Source organism: Chiloscyllium plagiosum, unplaced genomic scaffold (genome assembly GCF_037043375.1).
Source record: "Chiloscyllium plagiosum isolate Xiang-an unplaced genomic scaffold, Cpla_swu_hap1 HiC_scaffold_14, whole genome shotgun sequence".
In the NCBI taxonomy this organism is placed as follows: domain Eukaryota; kingdom Metazoa; phylum Chordata; class Chondrichthyes; order Orectolobiformes; family Hemiscylliidae; genus Chiloscyllium; species Chiloscyllium plagiosum.
In genome coordinates, this window is record NW_028270152.1 from 56048444 (window position 1) to 56064225 (window position 15782).

The window sequence follows — 15782 nt, forward strand, 5'->3', positions numbered from 1 at the left end:
CACCTGCCAGGAATCTACAGACTGATGCTGAGGTTGTGAAGATGTAACAGTGAGGTATTGCCAAATGTACTTTGGGTCAAATAACCAAAGAGTTGACATTCTCCATGTTAGGTTGAGAGTGCAGGTGAATGATGTGCCAATGCACCCTCTGAGGTGTCACAGGCTTCACATTCAAAGATGCAGGCCTTTTCTAATTTATAACCTGTTGATTCTGTAGGAGTTGGTAAAGATGCACAAACTTCTTTGTAGAGGACTGTGAGAGACTGGCTGCACTTCTGAGGAGCAGACACCAATATTGTTAATTGGTTTCTGATGTTCTGAAAATCTCCATGGTCCTGGTCCTCACCCACCAGCTGAACCGCAGCTTCTTGGAATATGGTGAGGATCTGGAAATCCGGAAGGCCTCCACTAATCTGAGCTCTCTCCTTTCTGTTAAGCAATGAGAGAAAGAGTTGAATGTAATGGAAATGTGTGCAGGAGCCCTCTGTGAATACACACAGCCCTGCCTGCCAGTTAGCCTACCACAGTGAGTGCCTCGGGTGCATAATGTCTGGGAAGTATTGGAAAACTTGGAAGTATAAAGTGGGTGTGAGTGCTTCAGGGCACATTATGCATGTCTTGTGAGGTGGGCATGCTTACGTGACATGGCTGTACAGTGACAGAGTTTGACTGATATACATAATGTTCCAGTGAGAGTCGATGGTACTTATCCATGTAGAGTGTGGAGATCACTCATCTACTTCCGGCTTCACCTACACCAACTTAAGTGACTGCCTTGTGTGAGATCTGGAACCAGGTCTGATCGGAGGGTTGCTTTCACCAATCAGAGGAGAAGGAATGACGTTTCTGGGCCTGCAGCTGAGTGATCCGCGAAGCATCATTAAAGAAGGGAACCACCTCCTGGCACTTAGTAAATCTCTCTGGGAGATGAGGGATAACTCATTGGCTTACAAAGGGGCATGGCTTACAAAGATATGGATGTTGGAACCTTCAACCTGTGAAGATGCTGGTCAGTGAAAGAATCACCACCCACCATACATTGACTAAGTTGCCACAAACCTCGTTTGCATACAACATGAGCTGAAGAGCAGATGATCACGTTAAAAACGTTGACAGATGTGACACCATCTAAGATGGCATCCTGGCAAGATGACTGAGCTCTCAATCCAAAGGAATGTTGAGCTTAGTTTATAGAATCCCTACAGTGTGAAAACAGGCCATTTGGCCCAACAAGTCCATACTAACCCTCTAAAGAGTAACCACACCCAGACCTATTCCCCTACCCTACATTTACCCCTGACTAATGCAGCTAACCTACATATCCCTGAACACTTGGGGCAATTTAGCATGGTAAATTCACCTAAGTGCACATCTTGTGGATTGTGGGAGGAAACTAGAAAAAACCCAAGCAGACACGAGAGAACGTGCAAACTCCACACAGTCACCTGAAGGTGGAATTGAAACCAAGTTCCTGGCGCTGTGAGGCAGCAATGCTAACCACTGGGCCACTGTGCCATTTAGTTGAAGATTAAGATTTCATTTCATCCCAATCATTTAAAGTCACCAGGAATTCATTATACTGTAGAATTTCATTCAATTCAGTTCAAATATTGAACCCTAGGGAGGTCTGACAAACAATTTTATGCAGTTTCTTGAGAGTCAGCATGGGCAGAACTGACATTTAAATGATGAAGTGTAAGCAGTCCACTGAGCCTCAATGCGCTAAATATTAAGAACTATCCAGGGTCATTAACTCAGTATTATACAATTCATTAGACTCTCATCATTTGGTTGAAAACGCTGAAGCGTCTTCTGGAGAATATTGCAAGTATTTGACCTTTTAATGTTTTGAGTTTTGCCAGAAAATGAAGTCAATGGCACAGAGCCCTCAAACATCATTGACCAACGTGACTTGTGAAAGTCTGAAGTTTCTAGAATGTGCTTTGGGATTGTCTTATTTAAGCTAAAATAGAAGAGAGAACAGTGTCACAAGACCTGCTTCAAATTCTGCTTGACAACAAGCTTGGGCGGGTCAGCTGTTTTGAGACAGATTTTTTTCGTGAAAGATATATGTTCACACTTGTGGAAAATAGCGAGGACATTGAAGTAGCTGTGGATAGATTGTTAACCTGCAATTTTCACAGGAAAGTGTGAGAAATATCAGGCTTTATGAAAGGTAACATATAACAGTCCATTTAACTCCAAATTAGAATGAAGTTGGTGGTTTAGAAGACAAGTAATTAATATTTCAACCTTCTACAAGGCCAACATGACTCATTTTGAGATGGGCTTCTGGGGAATTAGTCTGGGAAACTATGGTAGGATAATTTGCAGATGTTCAAGACATTCTTGAACTTCACACACACGTCAGTCTGCAAGAGTTTGGAAAATGATGACTTCGTGGTGTTATCACTAGACTACTAATACAGAGAGGTAAAAAGGCTTTTGCCCGAAATGTCGATTTCACTGCTCCTTGGATGCTGCCCGAACTGCTGTGCTCTTCCAGCACCACTAATTCAGATACTAATACAGAGATTCTAGGAACTCTAGTTTGAAACCTACCATGGAAAATTGTGGAATTTGAGTTCAATACTCATGATGACCATGAAACCATTCTCAATTGTCTGGAAAAACCCATCTAGTTCACTAATTTATTTTAGGGAAGGAAACTGTCTTCTTTATCTGCTCTGGCCTACATGTGACTTCAGACCACAACAATGTGTTTGACACTTAAGTGCCCTCTGGGCAATAAGGGATCGGTTAAAGAGAGAGAAAAAAAAGAGAGAGACTACAGAGATTGAGGCAGCCAGTTTTTAACGTTCACTTCACAGGACTCCTGAAATTCCAGTAGACGGTTACACTCACAGTATCGTATCTTGCAGACACAGTCCCAGACATCTTCAAAATCCTTGGGTATATTCCACTGGTAACACAGACCCAGCAAAGGTGGCAGCACAATGGTATACAGTCAGAAGAGAGTTACCCTTGGAATCTTCAATGTTGACTCTTGACTCAATGAAGTCTTGTGGAATCAGGTCAAATATGGGCAAGGCAACCTCCTGCTGACTGGCATTTCCTCCAATGCTAAGACCTCCGAATGAATGAATGTTGAATCAGTATACCTCCATGTTGAACACTGGTGGAAGCATTGAGGGTGGCAACAGCAAGAATAGACTGTGAGTAGGGGGCTTCAATGTCCATCACCAACTACTGATTGAACTGTTGAATCCTAAAGCCTATAGATTAGATTCTCAACAGACGATAAGGAATGAATAACGGGAAAATTTACTTGACCTTGTCCTCACCAATCTGCCTGTAGTATATTGATCTGTCCATGATAATATCAGCTGGAGCGATCATCACATAGTCCTTACGGAATTAAAATCCTGGCTTTACATTGAGGATATCCTCCGTCATGTAGTATGGCATTACCACTACCCTAAGTGGGACAGACTTCAACAGGTCTGGCAATTCAAAACAGGCCATCTGTGAGGAACTGTGGACCATCAGCAACAGCAGACTTATGTTCAACCACAACCTGTAATTGTGTGGCTTGGGGCATGCTCACTCTACCATTACCAGGAAGTTGGGAGATCAACCCTGATTCAGTGAAGTGCTCAAGGGAACATGCAATGAACAAAAGAAAGCATACCTGAAGATGAGGTGTCGAGCTGCTAAAGCAGTGAAACAGAACAACACACATGCCAAACAACAGAAGCAATGTCCGATATCATTGACTGAGCAACTCCACAAACAATGGAATAGAGCTAAAGTCTACAGTCCTGGCATCCAGTCATGAATGGCATTGGACAATTAGTCATAGACATAGAGTCATAGAGACGTACAGCATGGAAACAGACCCTTCGGTCCAACCTGTCCATGCCGACCAGATATCCCAACCCAATCTAGTCTCACCTGGCAGCACCCGGCCCATATCCCTCCAAACCCTTCCTATTCATATACCCATCCAAATGCCTCTTAAATGTTGCAGTTGTACCAGCCTCCATTACATCCTCTGGCAGGTCATTCCATACACGTACCACTCTCTGCGTGATCTCTTTTATATCTTTTCCCTCTCACCCTAAACCTATGCCCCCTAGTTCTGGACTGCAGATGACACCAAAATTGGAGGTGGAGTGGACATCAAAGAGGATTACCTCAGATTACAATGGGATCTTGATAGATGGGCCAATGGGCAGAAATGTGGCAAATAGAATTTAATTCAGATAAATGCGAGGTGCTGCATTTGGGGAAAGCAAATCTTAGCAGGACTTATACACTTCATGGTTTGGTCCTATGGAGTGTTGCTGAACAAAGAGATCTTGGAGTGCAAATTCATAGCCTCTTGAAAGTGGAGTTTCAGGTACATAGGATAGTGAAGAAGGCATTTGGCATGCTTTCCTTTATCGGTCAGAGTATTGAGTACAGGAGTTGGGAGGTCATGTCGCAGCTGTACAGGACATTGGTTAGGGCACTGTTGGAATATTGCGTGCAATTCTGGTCTCCTTCCTATCAGAAAGATGTTGTGAAACTTGAAAGGGTTCAGAAAAGATTTACAACCATGTCATCAGGGTTGGATGATTTGAGCTATAGGGAGAGGCTGAACAGGCTGGGGCTGTTTTCCCTGGAGTGTTGGAGACTGAGCAGTGACCTTATAGAGGTTTATAAAATCAAGAAAGGCATGGATAGGATAAATAGAGAAAGTCTTTTCCCTGGGATGGGGGAGTCCAGAACTAGAGGGCATAGGTTTTGGGTGAGAGAGGAAAGATATAAAAGAGACCTAAGGGACAACTTTTTCACGCAGAGGGTGGTACGTGTATGGAATGAGTTGCCAGAGGAAGTGGTGGAGGCTAGTACAATTGCAACATCATCTGGATAAATATACGAATAGGAAAGGTTTGGAGGCTTATGGGCCGGGTGCTGGCAGGTGAGAGTAGATTGGGTTGGGATATCTGGTCAGCATGGACAAGTTGGACCGAAGGGTCTGTTTCCGTGCTGTACATCTCTATGACTCTATGACAATCATGTAACAAAAAGTCCGGTCTTTCCCCCACCCAGCATCCCCCACCCCCAACAATGGAGGTAACTTTCATTTCCACAGCCAATGCTGGATATAGACGACACAATAACAGATATGGTCCACTGACGGATCAGTCAACTATTATGAAGAGACAAGCTGTTCCTTTTCAAAGCATTTCCGAGTTCTGAAAAAAAGGAAATGAACTTGGAAGGTCATTGGACGCCATGCATTTCCAGTTTTATTTGCTTTTATGTCAGGTTTTCTGTACAGCGCAATATTTATTTCTACAGATTCTGTTCTCAGCCGAGTGATTAAAACCAGCGATTAAGGCAAATCACTCACCAGTGATTGGGAAATACATGAATACTGCAACCAGGCCAGTCTAACATGATGCCGAGTTAAACGCTTCTTTAGGGTCAAATGTGGCATACTTATTGGAAAAGTCACGGCAAACCGAGCTTCATATTCCACCATGGCAGATGGTGAAATGTGAATTCAGGCAAAAAATTTGGAATAAAAAGCTAGCCTATTTAAAAGACATCTGGATGGGTATATGAATAGCAAGTGTTCAGAGGGATATGGGCCAAGTGCTAGCAAATGGGACAAGATTAAGTTAGGATATCTGGTCAGCATGATGAGTTGGACCAAAGGGTCTGTTTCTGGGCTGCACATCTCTATAACTCTATTGGTGGCCGTGTAATCATTGTCAATTGTTCTCGAGACAATTCCCTTTAGGGAACATAACCAGGTCTAGCTTACAAGTGACTCCAAACTCACTGCAATATGGTTGACTTTGAACTGCCCTCTGGGCAATCAGGGATGGGCAGTGAGAAGTGCAATGCCAGAAGAGCCCTGAGAGCAAGACTCCTGTCCATTTTTGGTGTGCAAATTTATAGCACGGCAAGGAAATACAAAATTTGGGACCATAACAATTGGTGTTTTCAGATAATTGATCAAGAGTTTTGTTACTTACCCTCCTCAGCAGAATATACAATGATTACTGGGCTGTAAGGGCCTTCGCCTTTGTTATTATAGACTCCAACTTTTACTTCATAAGGAGAGAAAGGTGGCACACTTTCATTTCTAAACACGTATCTTGATGCATCTGCTGAGGTTACTGCTGCCTTCATCCAGCTTGTCGTTCCCAGCAGTCGGAAAGCAACAACATATCCAAAGCCTTCACCATTTTGTAACTCTTCAGGCACAGGCTGAGAATCAAAGGTTTAAAAATTGTTACCAAAAATAAACTGCACCAACTTATTCGTATTGCACAGGATGTTTTATATAAAGTAGGAACATTTGAAATAAACTAGCAATCCAACCAAATGCAAAGAAGACAAAAACCATAGACTGTTTCGTTGTAAGGCCTAAGACTCAAACTTCGCAAAGGCCCAAGGCTTCATATTTGCTCCCAACCAGATTTGCTTTTCGAACTTATTGTACAAGACACCATAATCATATTACATTTTTTTTGCAACCAGTAGACAAACCAATGCAACAGAACACTGTTCAAAAGTTTCCCAACACCATAGATTGTATTTTTTTACATCAGTTTAACACTTAAAACACTAGACACATGAAAAAGGGTTCAAACATTTTCCCAGTGGCTTAATATTATTCAATATTGACTAACTTGGGATCCTGAAGTAACACCGACTGAACACGCAGACTGTACAAGGGATTCAACACTTGAAACAAATGCAAGAGCAAAAGTCATGCTCACAATATTCTCCAAGTTATCAATATCACACGGGCTACAGCCAGAACCATAAAGTAAGAGAAAGGGTCTTCTCAATGGAGAGTTGAGAGGTATAAGGATTAAGAATTCTTGTGGGATACTTATGAACCTTAATCTTAGCATGTGCACTGCTGAGTCAGAGTTTATGGACTCAAGTCTTACTCCAACTCCCAAGCTTGAAATTGAGGTTGGCACTTTGCTGCAGTGCAGTGCTGGTGGTAATCTGATTTGTATGAAATATACTGAGACTAATTGAAGAGTTGTTAAAAAAACATCCCAAGCATTGAAGATGAGCAGCAAGTTCTCCTGTCTCTCTCAACCAAAACTGCCAAACCATTAAATTAGGCATTTGTCTAATTAGTTCTTTGATAAATCTTACTGAGCCCAAAATGATTTTATCCAACCACAGTGTCTACACTTTGACAGTGGCTGTGAAGCTGTTTGAAAACTCCAGGTGAAATGAAAGGCATCACAAATGTGTTATTATCCATGCTTTACATCAAGAAGGACTATACTTACTGCGGGGACTGAAATACAGGATGTGATTGAAAAGAAATACTGACCACATGAATGTTAAGTGATCTGAACAGCAGCTCTCAAAATGGCCAAACATTTACATAACTTAACCTTGCAAATTACAAAGCTATCCAGAAATAAGTTATGCTGTCTGGATGTAGCCCATTAGGGCAATCAACCTTTTGATCCACAAGCCTGAATCTCTCACAGGTATTCAGGTGGATGTAGGCAAAGTCATTACCGTCAATTACTTTGAATAATGAACCCTGCCAGCTGAGGAGAAAGCCCCATCGAATATTGAGCCTATTCATTGTCAAAAGTAGACCAAGAATGTAGGTTCCCCAGCTTATAATGACCATAGTTAGTAACTGGCTACTTTGTGAATGGTGGTAACACCATACCAAGTGTAATGCCACTTGGTTGTCTTTGGCTCCCAGAGTTGAAAAAAAGTACTTTAGCCTTAGAAAGGCAAGAACGCTTTGTTGTTAACCAAATTGACCATGCTGCCAGGTTGAGAGATTTATTTCAGTAGATGCTTTGTTATACATAATCTGGTACTCCAGTGCAACCATGAATGTTTTCCCCCACACCCTCCCTAAACACTTACACATATAATTGGTTCCCAACTAATTAGTTCCGACAGTTCTTTTAGACAATACAACTATCTATCTATATTACAATATGCAAAGGTAACCCTTTGTATTTTAAAAAAAACAACTATTCCTCCAGAGATCACAAGTAGGTTACAGCAAAAAGAGATGACATCTCTCCCACAACCACCCTCCCTGCCCACCCAGCCTTTTGATAAAAGTGTGCAGAGCCTGTGATTGATTAGCTACACCACAGATAGCATCTTCTACACAAACCAAACACTTACTGACTTCAAAGAAATCAACAGAGGTCATCTGTCAAGACTTCAAACCATCTCTGCATAGAATCTTTAAAGAAATCGCAGAACGTGGCTTAAAACTTGCTGACATATTAATCTGCAGGATCTGTATCTGACTGGCTTTTTGGGACACTTTTAATCAACTTAACATACCCTCCCTCCTTGTAAATTACTGCTGTTTGAGTGAGAGTGCCTTTTGGCTATACGTGGAACTTTCAGTTGAAACACTTTTCCTTTTCCTTTATCAGGTGTTAAGGTCAATAAATGCTATTTCCATAAAACTTACAAGAAAACTTATCTGTGTGATTCTTGTACAGTGCTGAAGCAGTTAAATACATATTAAAGTGACCAATAGCACACCAGTTGCAGTCTTTATAAGAGGTAGAAAGTCATTCTACAACTCTCCACCTTGCCATAAAAGAGACAAAATCTTTATATCTTTCTGAATCATCAGCGTCTTATTTTCATGGCCACATATAGGAGCTTGAGGAGAATCGAAAAGGGGGAAATGGTTGAAGGTACTTGATTTTTGTTGAAGCTTCTGCAACTGATTACAGCAATTAAAAACATCTCACAAAAATTTCAAAACTAGCAAAGAACCAGATTATAATTTAAAAATTAATTCATATTTTACTTTTGCAATTTAATGTTTACCATAGTCATGCACATAGATTTAGTGTAGCAATGAATTTGTTTCTAGAACAAATGGGTAAGAGAGGCGGTAACGATATAGTCACTACAGTCCTTAACAGGAGCCTTGCTAAGTCCCTGAGGAATGAAGGCATTTCTGATGCTGAAGGCGAATGGCCTGTTTGTTGAGACTGGGTTATAATGGGCAACTGAAATCTTGAACTTACTTAATTGCTTTACAGAGTTGAATTTTCCAGAGATTTCTCAGAATTGGCTAAAATCTGCTGTTTTATTTATGTTTTAAGGACACAACGTGTCTGGCCACTGGTATAACAGATTTCACTACTAATGGGGCGATACACATGCAACATGGCTGTTGGATATTTATTGCCTTTTTTACTACAATATGTGCATTGTGATATGGAGCCAAATTTAGGATCACTGGGTAAAAGTAAATGCTGTTAAATGTATATTATTGTGCTAATTCTGTTCAATAGTTCTGTATCTCTCATGTTTTAGTAGATGAGCATTTTCTGGCATAACTCTGCATTTAAAAACTTGCAAAGATAAATTGAGCTCACCTCCCAAGTTATTACCAGTTCAGAACGACTGCCACCTCCCCCACTAACATTGGCCGGACCCATGTCAGGAACTGCAAGAAAACAAAAAGAATGGATAAGTTTAGATCACAGGAAACCAGGACAGGAAATCTGCAGTCAAGGAAAATGAAATTCCTTTCTCATTTAACAAAATTCACTAGTTTCTGCTGCTCCCAAATAAATGCAAATATGTAATAATACAATTTGTGAATGTAATATGTAATACATACAATAATCATAACAATAGCTTTATCAACCATTAAATTTGAATTTATTAATACTTAACAGCTTTAAGTTCTCAGTGCACAATTTGACCATCACATAAACAGCATAGGACATATATATGTAAACATATACAAATATTTATATTTGATATAAATATGTATTAAAAAATTAAGCATCTTGCCCTCTTAAATGAGGGAAGTGCAACTACTGAAGTATTTATATTTCTTACCGACGTTGTTGGATATTTTCAATGAATAAGCACAATAAACATGAAAATTATGAACATGAACACCTTGCTCTCGCCTGCCACCAATGAGACCAACTATCAACAGTAGAAACAGACATCAGGCTGCCTCTGTTCTGATTATAACAAGCAGCAGTCTGCTCAAAATGAATTTTTCATTCAAGTGTCAGTAAGATGGCTGCATTCAAAGTGTGTATCTCTGGGTAGAAGTCTTATGGAAATGGCAGGCAAGAAAGGTTTATTTGTGCTTAATTGCTTTTCAATTCAAATAACTCCCCATATATTTCAAAAATCAAAAAAACAAAAAAAGAAAATTGCACACACAGTCATGTACATTTTGACTTTCACAAGTTACCCATAATACAGAATACTGTTCTCATGCACTGGTTATTTGTTATTCTCAGCAGTCTCTATATATACATTCTGTCCATAATCTTTAAATCATGCTGGTCTCTTAATGGAATGCATGTTTGCTACTAATTTGGAGATGTTCCTTCACTGGGCAAGTTCCTATATATTATGTTGCCATGATGCCCGGTTGATCTGTGGACTGTCTAGGTGATGAGCTCATGTCTTTCTGATCAACTACCTGCAGTTGAGCAACAGCTCTTCCTGTAGTACTTACATGCCTATGGTTGTGATATCTGAGATGACAACTGCATATGTGCAGGTCTCAAGTTGCTATTGGGCTGACATTTGCTGGAAATGTTGAAGATGTGAACCCAGAATGGCTCTCCAATGCTCAACTCTGACAATGGTGTGGCAATCATGTAAATTATAAATTCAATATTCTGCCATTTAACCATGACTTTGTCCCTCATGTTTGTTATAACCTCTATCTTTGAAACTTTTCTGCTATTGGAAGAGTTGTTTGGGTGCAATGTAACACTATTTTTTGTTCTAGACTACTTTCCATGCTGTCAGGAAGTATGTTTCTCTTGTTGAAGTTTGCCCTGTAAAAATCTGTGCCAGTATTGCTCAATTTCTTTTTAATTCTTCTGTCAAGTTTCACTACTGCTTCAGTCTTTCTATTTGATATGGGTAAATGTGGAGTAGGTGAACGGTGATGAATTTCCCTTTCATTTTTGAAGTGACTTAATTCTTCACTTGGGAACAGAGGACCATTGTTTTGAATGTAAGGAAATGCCATAATAGCTGGAATGTGTTTTCAGACATTCAACAGTCTCAATGGTAGCCATGAAAGTCAGCCAGTCCACCTCCCTATAGTTAGTACAGTATGGTATCCATGATTTATCTATCAGCAGCTGTCCAGAATTCTTAGCTTGATACTCAAGATAAACCCTGCCTTGACTGGCATGGTCCTTGATGTTGCTGCTCATGTTTGGCCAGTGGAGCAGTAGTTCCCAACATTTTCAGTATTAAGGCACAAAGGATGCATAACAAATGAAATTTCCCTTCTCCTTCACAGTGTTGAATGTTGGCAGACACTGCCTTCAATAATAGATACCAAGGCTCCAGAGGAGATTGGAAGCACGGCTGCAAACAAAGATGACACATGTGTCTAAGACAGGTGATGGTGTAGACCTCTTCACACTTGCAGGAACTGAATATCTTGACTACTATACTGGTAACAGGGGGTTGGACCAGCTGACTTGTGTGGCTACCACTGAGACTATCGAATGTCTAAAAGCAAACTCAGCCATTACGACATTCCCAATATCTAACCTTGTCACCGCACATCAGTTAAAAACCACTTCAGCACAGCAGTTATCTCACCTTCCTCAGACTTGACTCAATTCTTTGGTAACCCTGCAGGGATGTATTTTAGCATCTTTCCTTGCAGCTTCTTATAGAGAGTGACTCTATTGCCTTTGTACAATATGTCATCTTGGTCTATTTGCCCTGTTGTCTCTGTATGCCCAATACGTTCATATATCAAGATACATCCTTGATGTTCATGGGCCTGCCTTTCATCATTACCTTTTGTAACACTGGAAGAGTTGTATCTTATTAGGTAGTTTGCTTGATTTCAGCAAGGTACTTGGCTCTGTTAGATTTAATATCTCCACTGGGTTGACCGTTTTCATAGCTTGATGATTTGTTACTTCACAATGGATCTGGAAGATCTTATACATTGCCATACTATCCTCTATATTCTGAAACAGGAGTGATAACCACAAAAGCATATCTGTGATATCCACCTTGTTTTTAGGTTACATTCAGAAGGTACCTCTTTAACTGGAATAGAATTCTTTGTCGATGCTTTGGTGCAGATAATAGAAGCTCGAGGAAAATGTTTTGAAGTGTTCTGTAGTTGGAGTTGACTGTCACTTTGTCTCTTCCAAGTGCAGATTGATGAGAGTGTTCACAAGCAGACACAATGACCAGGTATGCTTTCTCAATCTGAGCACGTTGATTTTCCTGCTCTTCAGATGCTGCCTGACTTACTGTGCATTTCTGGCACCACACTCTCGACGTCATTCAGTTTATGTTAACATATAGGGTGCAATTACAACTATTCATCTTTCCTGCATTAGGGTTGCTGCATGTCTATTCTCATTGATATCACACTGCAGGGTGACGCCATCACTTACGGCATTTTTTTGAGCCCTGGCATGGGTATCACTAGTTGCTTGACTCCAGTGAACCCAATAGCACTCAGGAGTCGGTGTTGTGGTTCATACTCTCATGACAAATTGGTCAAGAATTTCCAAATAGTTGACAAATGCAACAAATTGTCGTACTGCTTTAAAACCTTTTGGTGCTATATCACTGCTACAGGTGTCACTTTTGCAAATTCTGTCATTTTACGGACTACTACTTGAATGCAGACTTCTTTAGTTGGAGTATTTTCTTCTCCACCTACAGGTTCTCCTGGCAAATTCCATCAAGGAGTCTCATTAGATGTTGATCATGGTCAGCATTGGCTTCATGCATTGTCTCCTCACATTCATAACAGAGCAGATCATTCAGAATAGCTTCTATTCCCGAGGATCACTATCTATTTCATGCTATCTCCTTGATATTCCTCTGGAGCAATGGAAATGACAAACAACATGTGCAATCAGTGATATCGATAGAAGAACATCCATAATATTACTAGCAAGCTGCTGCTTTCATCACTTTCACTTGCTAATCATCATCCTTTGCACCTTGGGTGGTGAAGCTGTTTGCCTTTGCAAATTGTGGCAATACTCCTTTGATGATTGGCATGGGATTGTGAAATTACTTCAGAGTCTTATTTAGATTCTTGGGTTGATGCATACTCCCAATGTTCCTGGTTTTTTCACTGCTAACCCATTCTGGAGGAGTTATCACTTGCTTAATTAACTCCTTTTTATTTCCCAGTTCTTCAATCTTGCCTTTTAGATTGGCCTTGAAGGAATTTGGAACGTTCCTCAGCAGAAATGAAATTGGTTTTAAATTCTTATCTCCTTCAAACTGATATTTTCCTGGGAGACATTTTAACTCTGCAGATACAATTTTGTATTTCTTGAAGGATCTATTCCATACTCGGTAGTTTAGTGCATTGAGACAAACATCAAATCTCTTTGAGCTTATTGAGGGCTCTTGGCCCAAGCTTCAGGCTTGCTTTAGCTGGGATAAGTGGCTTGTCCTTGCTGTCTGTAATCTGGAATTCCAAATCTTCATTCATGATTTTTCAGGGACCTGGCACTATAACCAGGGCTTTCAGCATGCTCACAGTACCATCATGTAACCTCAACCTCATTGTCAAGGGTTTCATTGTTGGGCTGCTATCTTGAGCCACTTTGCACAGAAACTTTATGTTGTTTGATATGCTCCTTTAGCAGTCCTCATTCCAACAGCTAGAAACTATTTGAGATCTATTGACTAGACTGTTGTGTGGTATAGCATGATTCATTAGAACCCTCAGCCAATATCACTCTAGGAGCTATCAGTACCTGCTTGTTGTTTTTCCTTTTAAACATACACTTGTGTTCAAAATGAATTGGCTTATTGCAGTGAGAAGACTACTATCCCTATACCCGACACATGTCCTTCTCATCTGCATGATGTACCCTGCAGTATTTGCAGCCTTCCCTTTGTCTTTCATTTTTCTGCCCTTTGAGACTGGAGTATTTGTCAGTATAATGCAAGACCTGGTCAGTTCTGACATAAATATGCTCTTTCTGCTCATTTACAACTCTAGAAGTTCTGTACTTGTCAATTGCTTTCCTGAGAGTGAATTTTTCTTCTCAGCGCAGAATCTCATATCTAATAAAATCCTGTCTTTAATTAGATCACCTTTTAAATTGTAGGATTCTGTGAGTTAAGTCAAGGAGATCTGAATGATCAATAGACTTTCTTTCATGTTGGCCCTAATATTAAGCATGTACTCTTCATAAGTTACAGTCACTTGGGATTCCAAACATGACTCAAAAGTATTTAAAATCTCTGCATTCCGATTATTTTCTGATTTCACAGAAATTCAGTGTGGAATGCATCTGAAAGATGCCTGTTTCCAACATCATTAAGAGTCAAGTGATGCACAATTGCTTTGACTTCTTAAACAAATTGCTTGCAATATTGTAATGGAAAAACAGCCAGTCTTACTTTATGCCATCTTTCATTTTGATCAGAGTCGAGAGAGAAAAAACTGCAATCATGTTTCCTTATCTGCTTTTCAGCAGTGTTCTATCTATTGTTTGTACTTTAGTTTATTTCAGCTGCCTCTACCAGCTTTCAATGCTCTGAATATTCCTATGTCACTTCACAGTCATTGTGCTTTGTTACACACTCAATCTCAGCTCTGTAGCTGACACTGTTTTGCAAACCCAACAGGCAACAGTCTGTCAGAATGGAAGTGTCAGTAAGAGTGCAGTGCGTGTTCCTCATAGGAGCAATCACATGAATTCAGCAGGCCAGGAAGGACATGATTGCATTTCAATCTGACAACCTGCAATGCCAGATTTCTACACAGGCAGCAAGGTGAAGATCTGCACCTCTATGCATTTGCAAGTTGCATTACAACAGGGATTTTGGAGATGATTTAGGTGCCTGGCATGGAAATTTGCAGGCCTTATATAAAGTTTAAGCTGTTATTAATTTAAATACATCTTGAAATAATTTTGGTGTCATGAATTGTGTTATGTCAATAATAAGGCAACAAAACTAAAAATAGCTCTCTTCAAGCCCTTATCTCCATAATGCTCAAACAGGAAAATCATGTGCAGTATTACGCCTTTAAAAATAATTTTTCAACACTGGATTATTAAGAGCAAGAAGGGTATGGGTTTAGGCAGGATAAAAATAATATGATATGAGTTGCAATTAATTACAGATTTCCCACTTAACCATTACCATCAAGCCAGGGGATCAATACTGGTTCAGTAGAGAGTGCAGGAGGACATGCCAGGAGCAGCACCAGGCATATCTAAAACTGAGGTGTCAACCTGGTGAAGTTAACAACCAGGACTACTTGTGTACCAAATAACGTAAGTTCAGCTAGATTGAAAGAAAATTGGAAAATGCCTCCCTAAAGAAATTCAAATGGGTGGTGTAGTGGTAGCAAGTTGGTTGAAAAGGCATCTGAACGTAAGGGGGAGTTTATAGCAGGACAGCACTAACATGAGCTGGAAAGAGCATTCGAGACTTGATCAGTGCATTAGAGACAGACACACCACCCTCACATATTAAGCCATACTTCAATACTCTGTTACAAAACCATTGAACACATGGTTATGTTTGATCGGCATTTCTGACCACATCCATCAAACCTAAATTGCTCAGCCTATTTATTACATGGCTTTCTTCTTGAACTGTGCAATAACCAAGACATTTAAGAATTAATTTTGAAATTCAATACCATATTTCATTGACTTTGCAAAATTATAAAATGAAAATCTAGTATAATACAGCTGAATGGAAATGTTTTGCTAAATAATTAATAGCAGCCATTTCAGCCTTTTTGCCAGATAGACACGTCAGCAAATAGAATT

The 15782-nt window shown here is 40.1% G+C and overlaps 1 protein-coding gene across 14 annotated transcripts in view; it reads right to left on the reverse strand.

Moving 5' to 3' along the window:
• The window catches only part of LOC122559093 (contactin-4-like), a 2514776-nt gene that overhangs the window by 121265 nt on the left and 2377729 nt on the right, over nt 1–15782 (reverse strand). For all 14 annotated transcript variants that reach the window (XM_087994461.1, XM_087994471.1, XM_087994472.1 and 11 more), the window contains 2 exons: nt 9375–9445; nt 5994–6228 (listed from right to left, as the gene is read on the reverse strand). In XM_087994461.1, coding sequence (XP_087850587.1) covers nt 5994–6228; nt 9375–9445 — 306 coding nt within the window. The remainder of the gene's footprint in view (nt 1–5993; nt 6229–9374; nt 9446–15782) is intronic.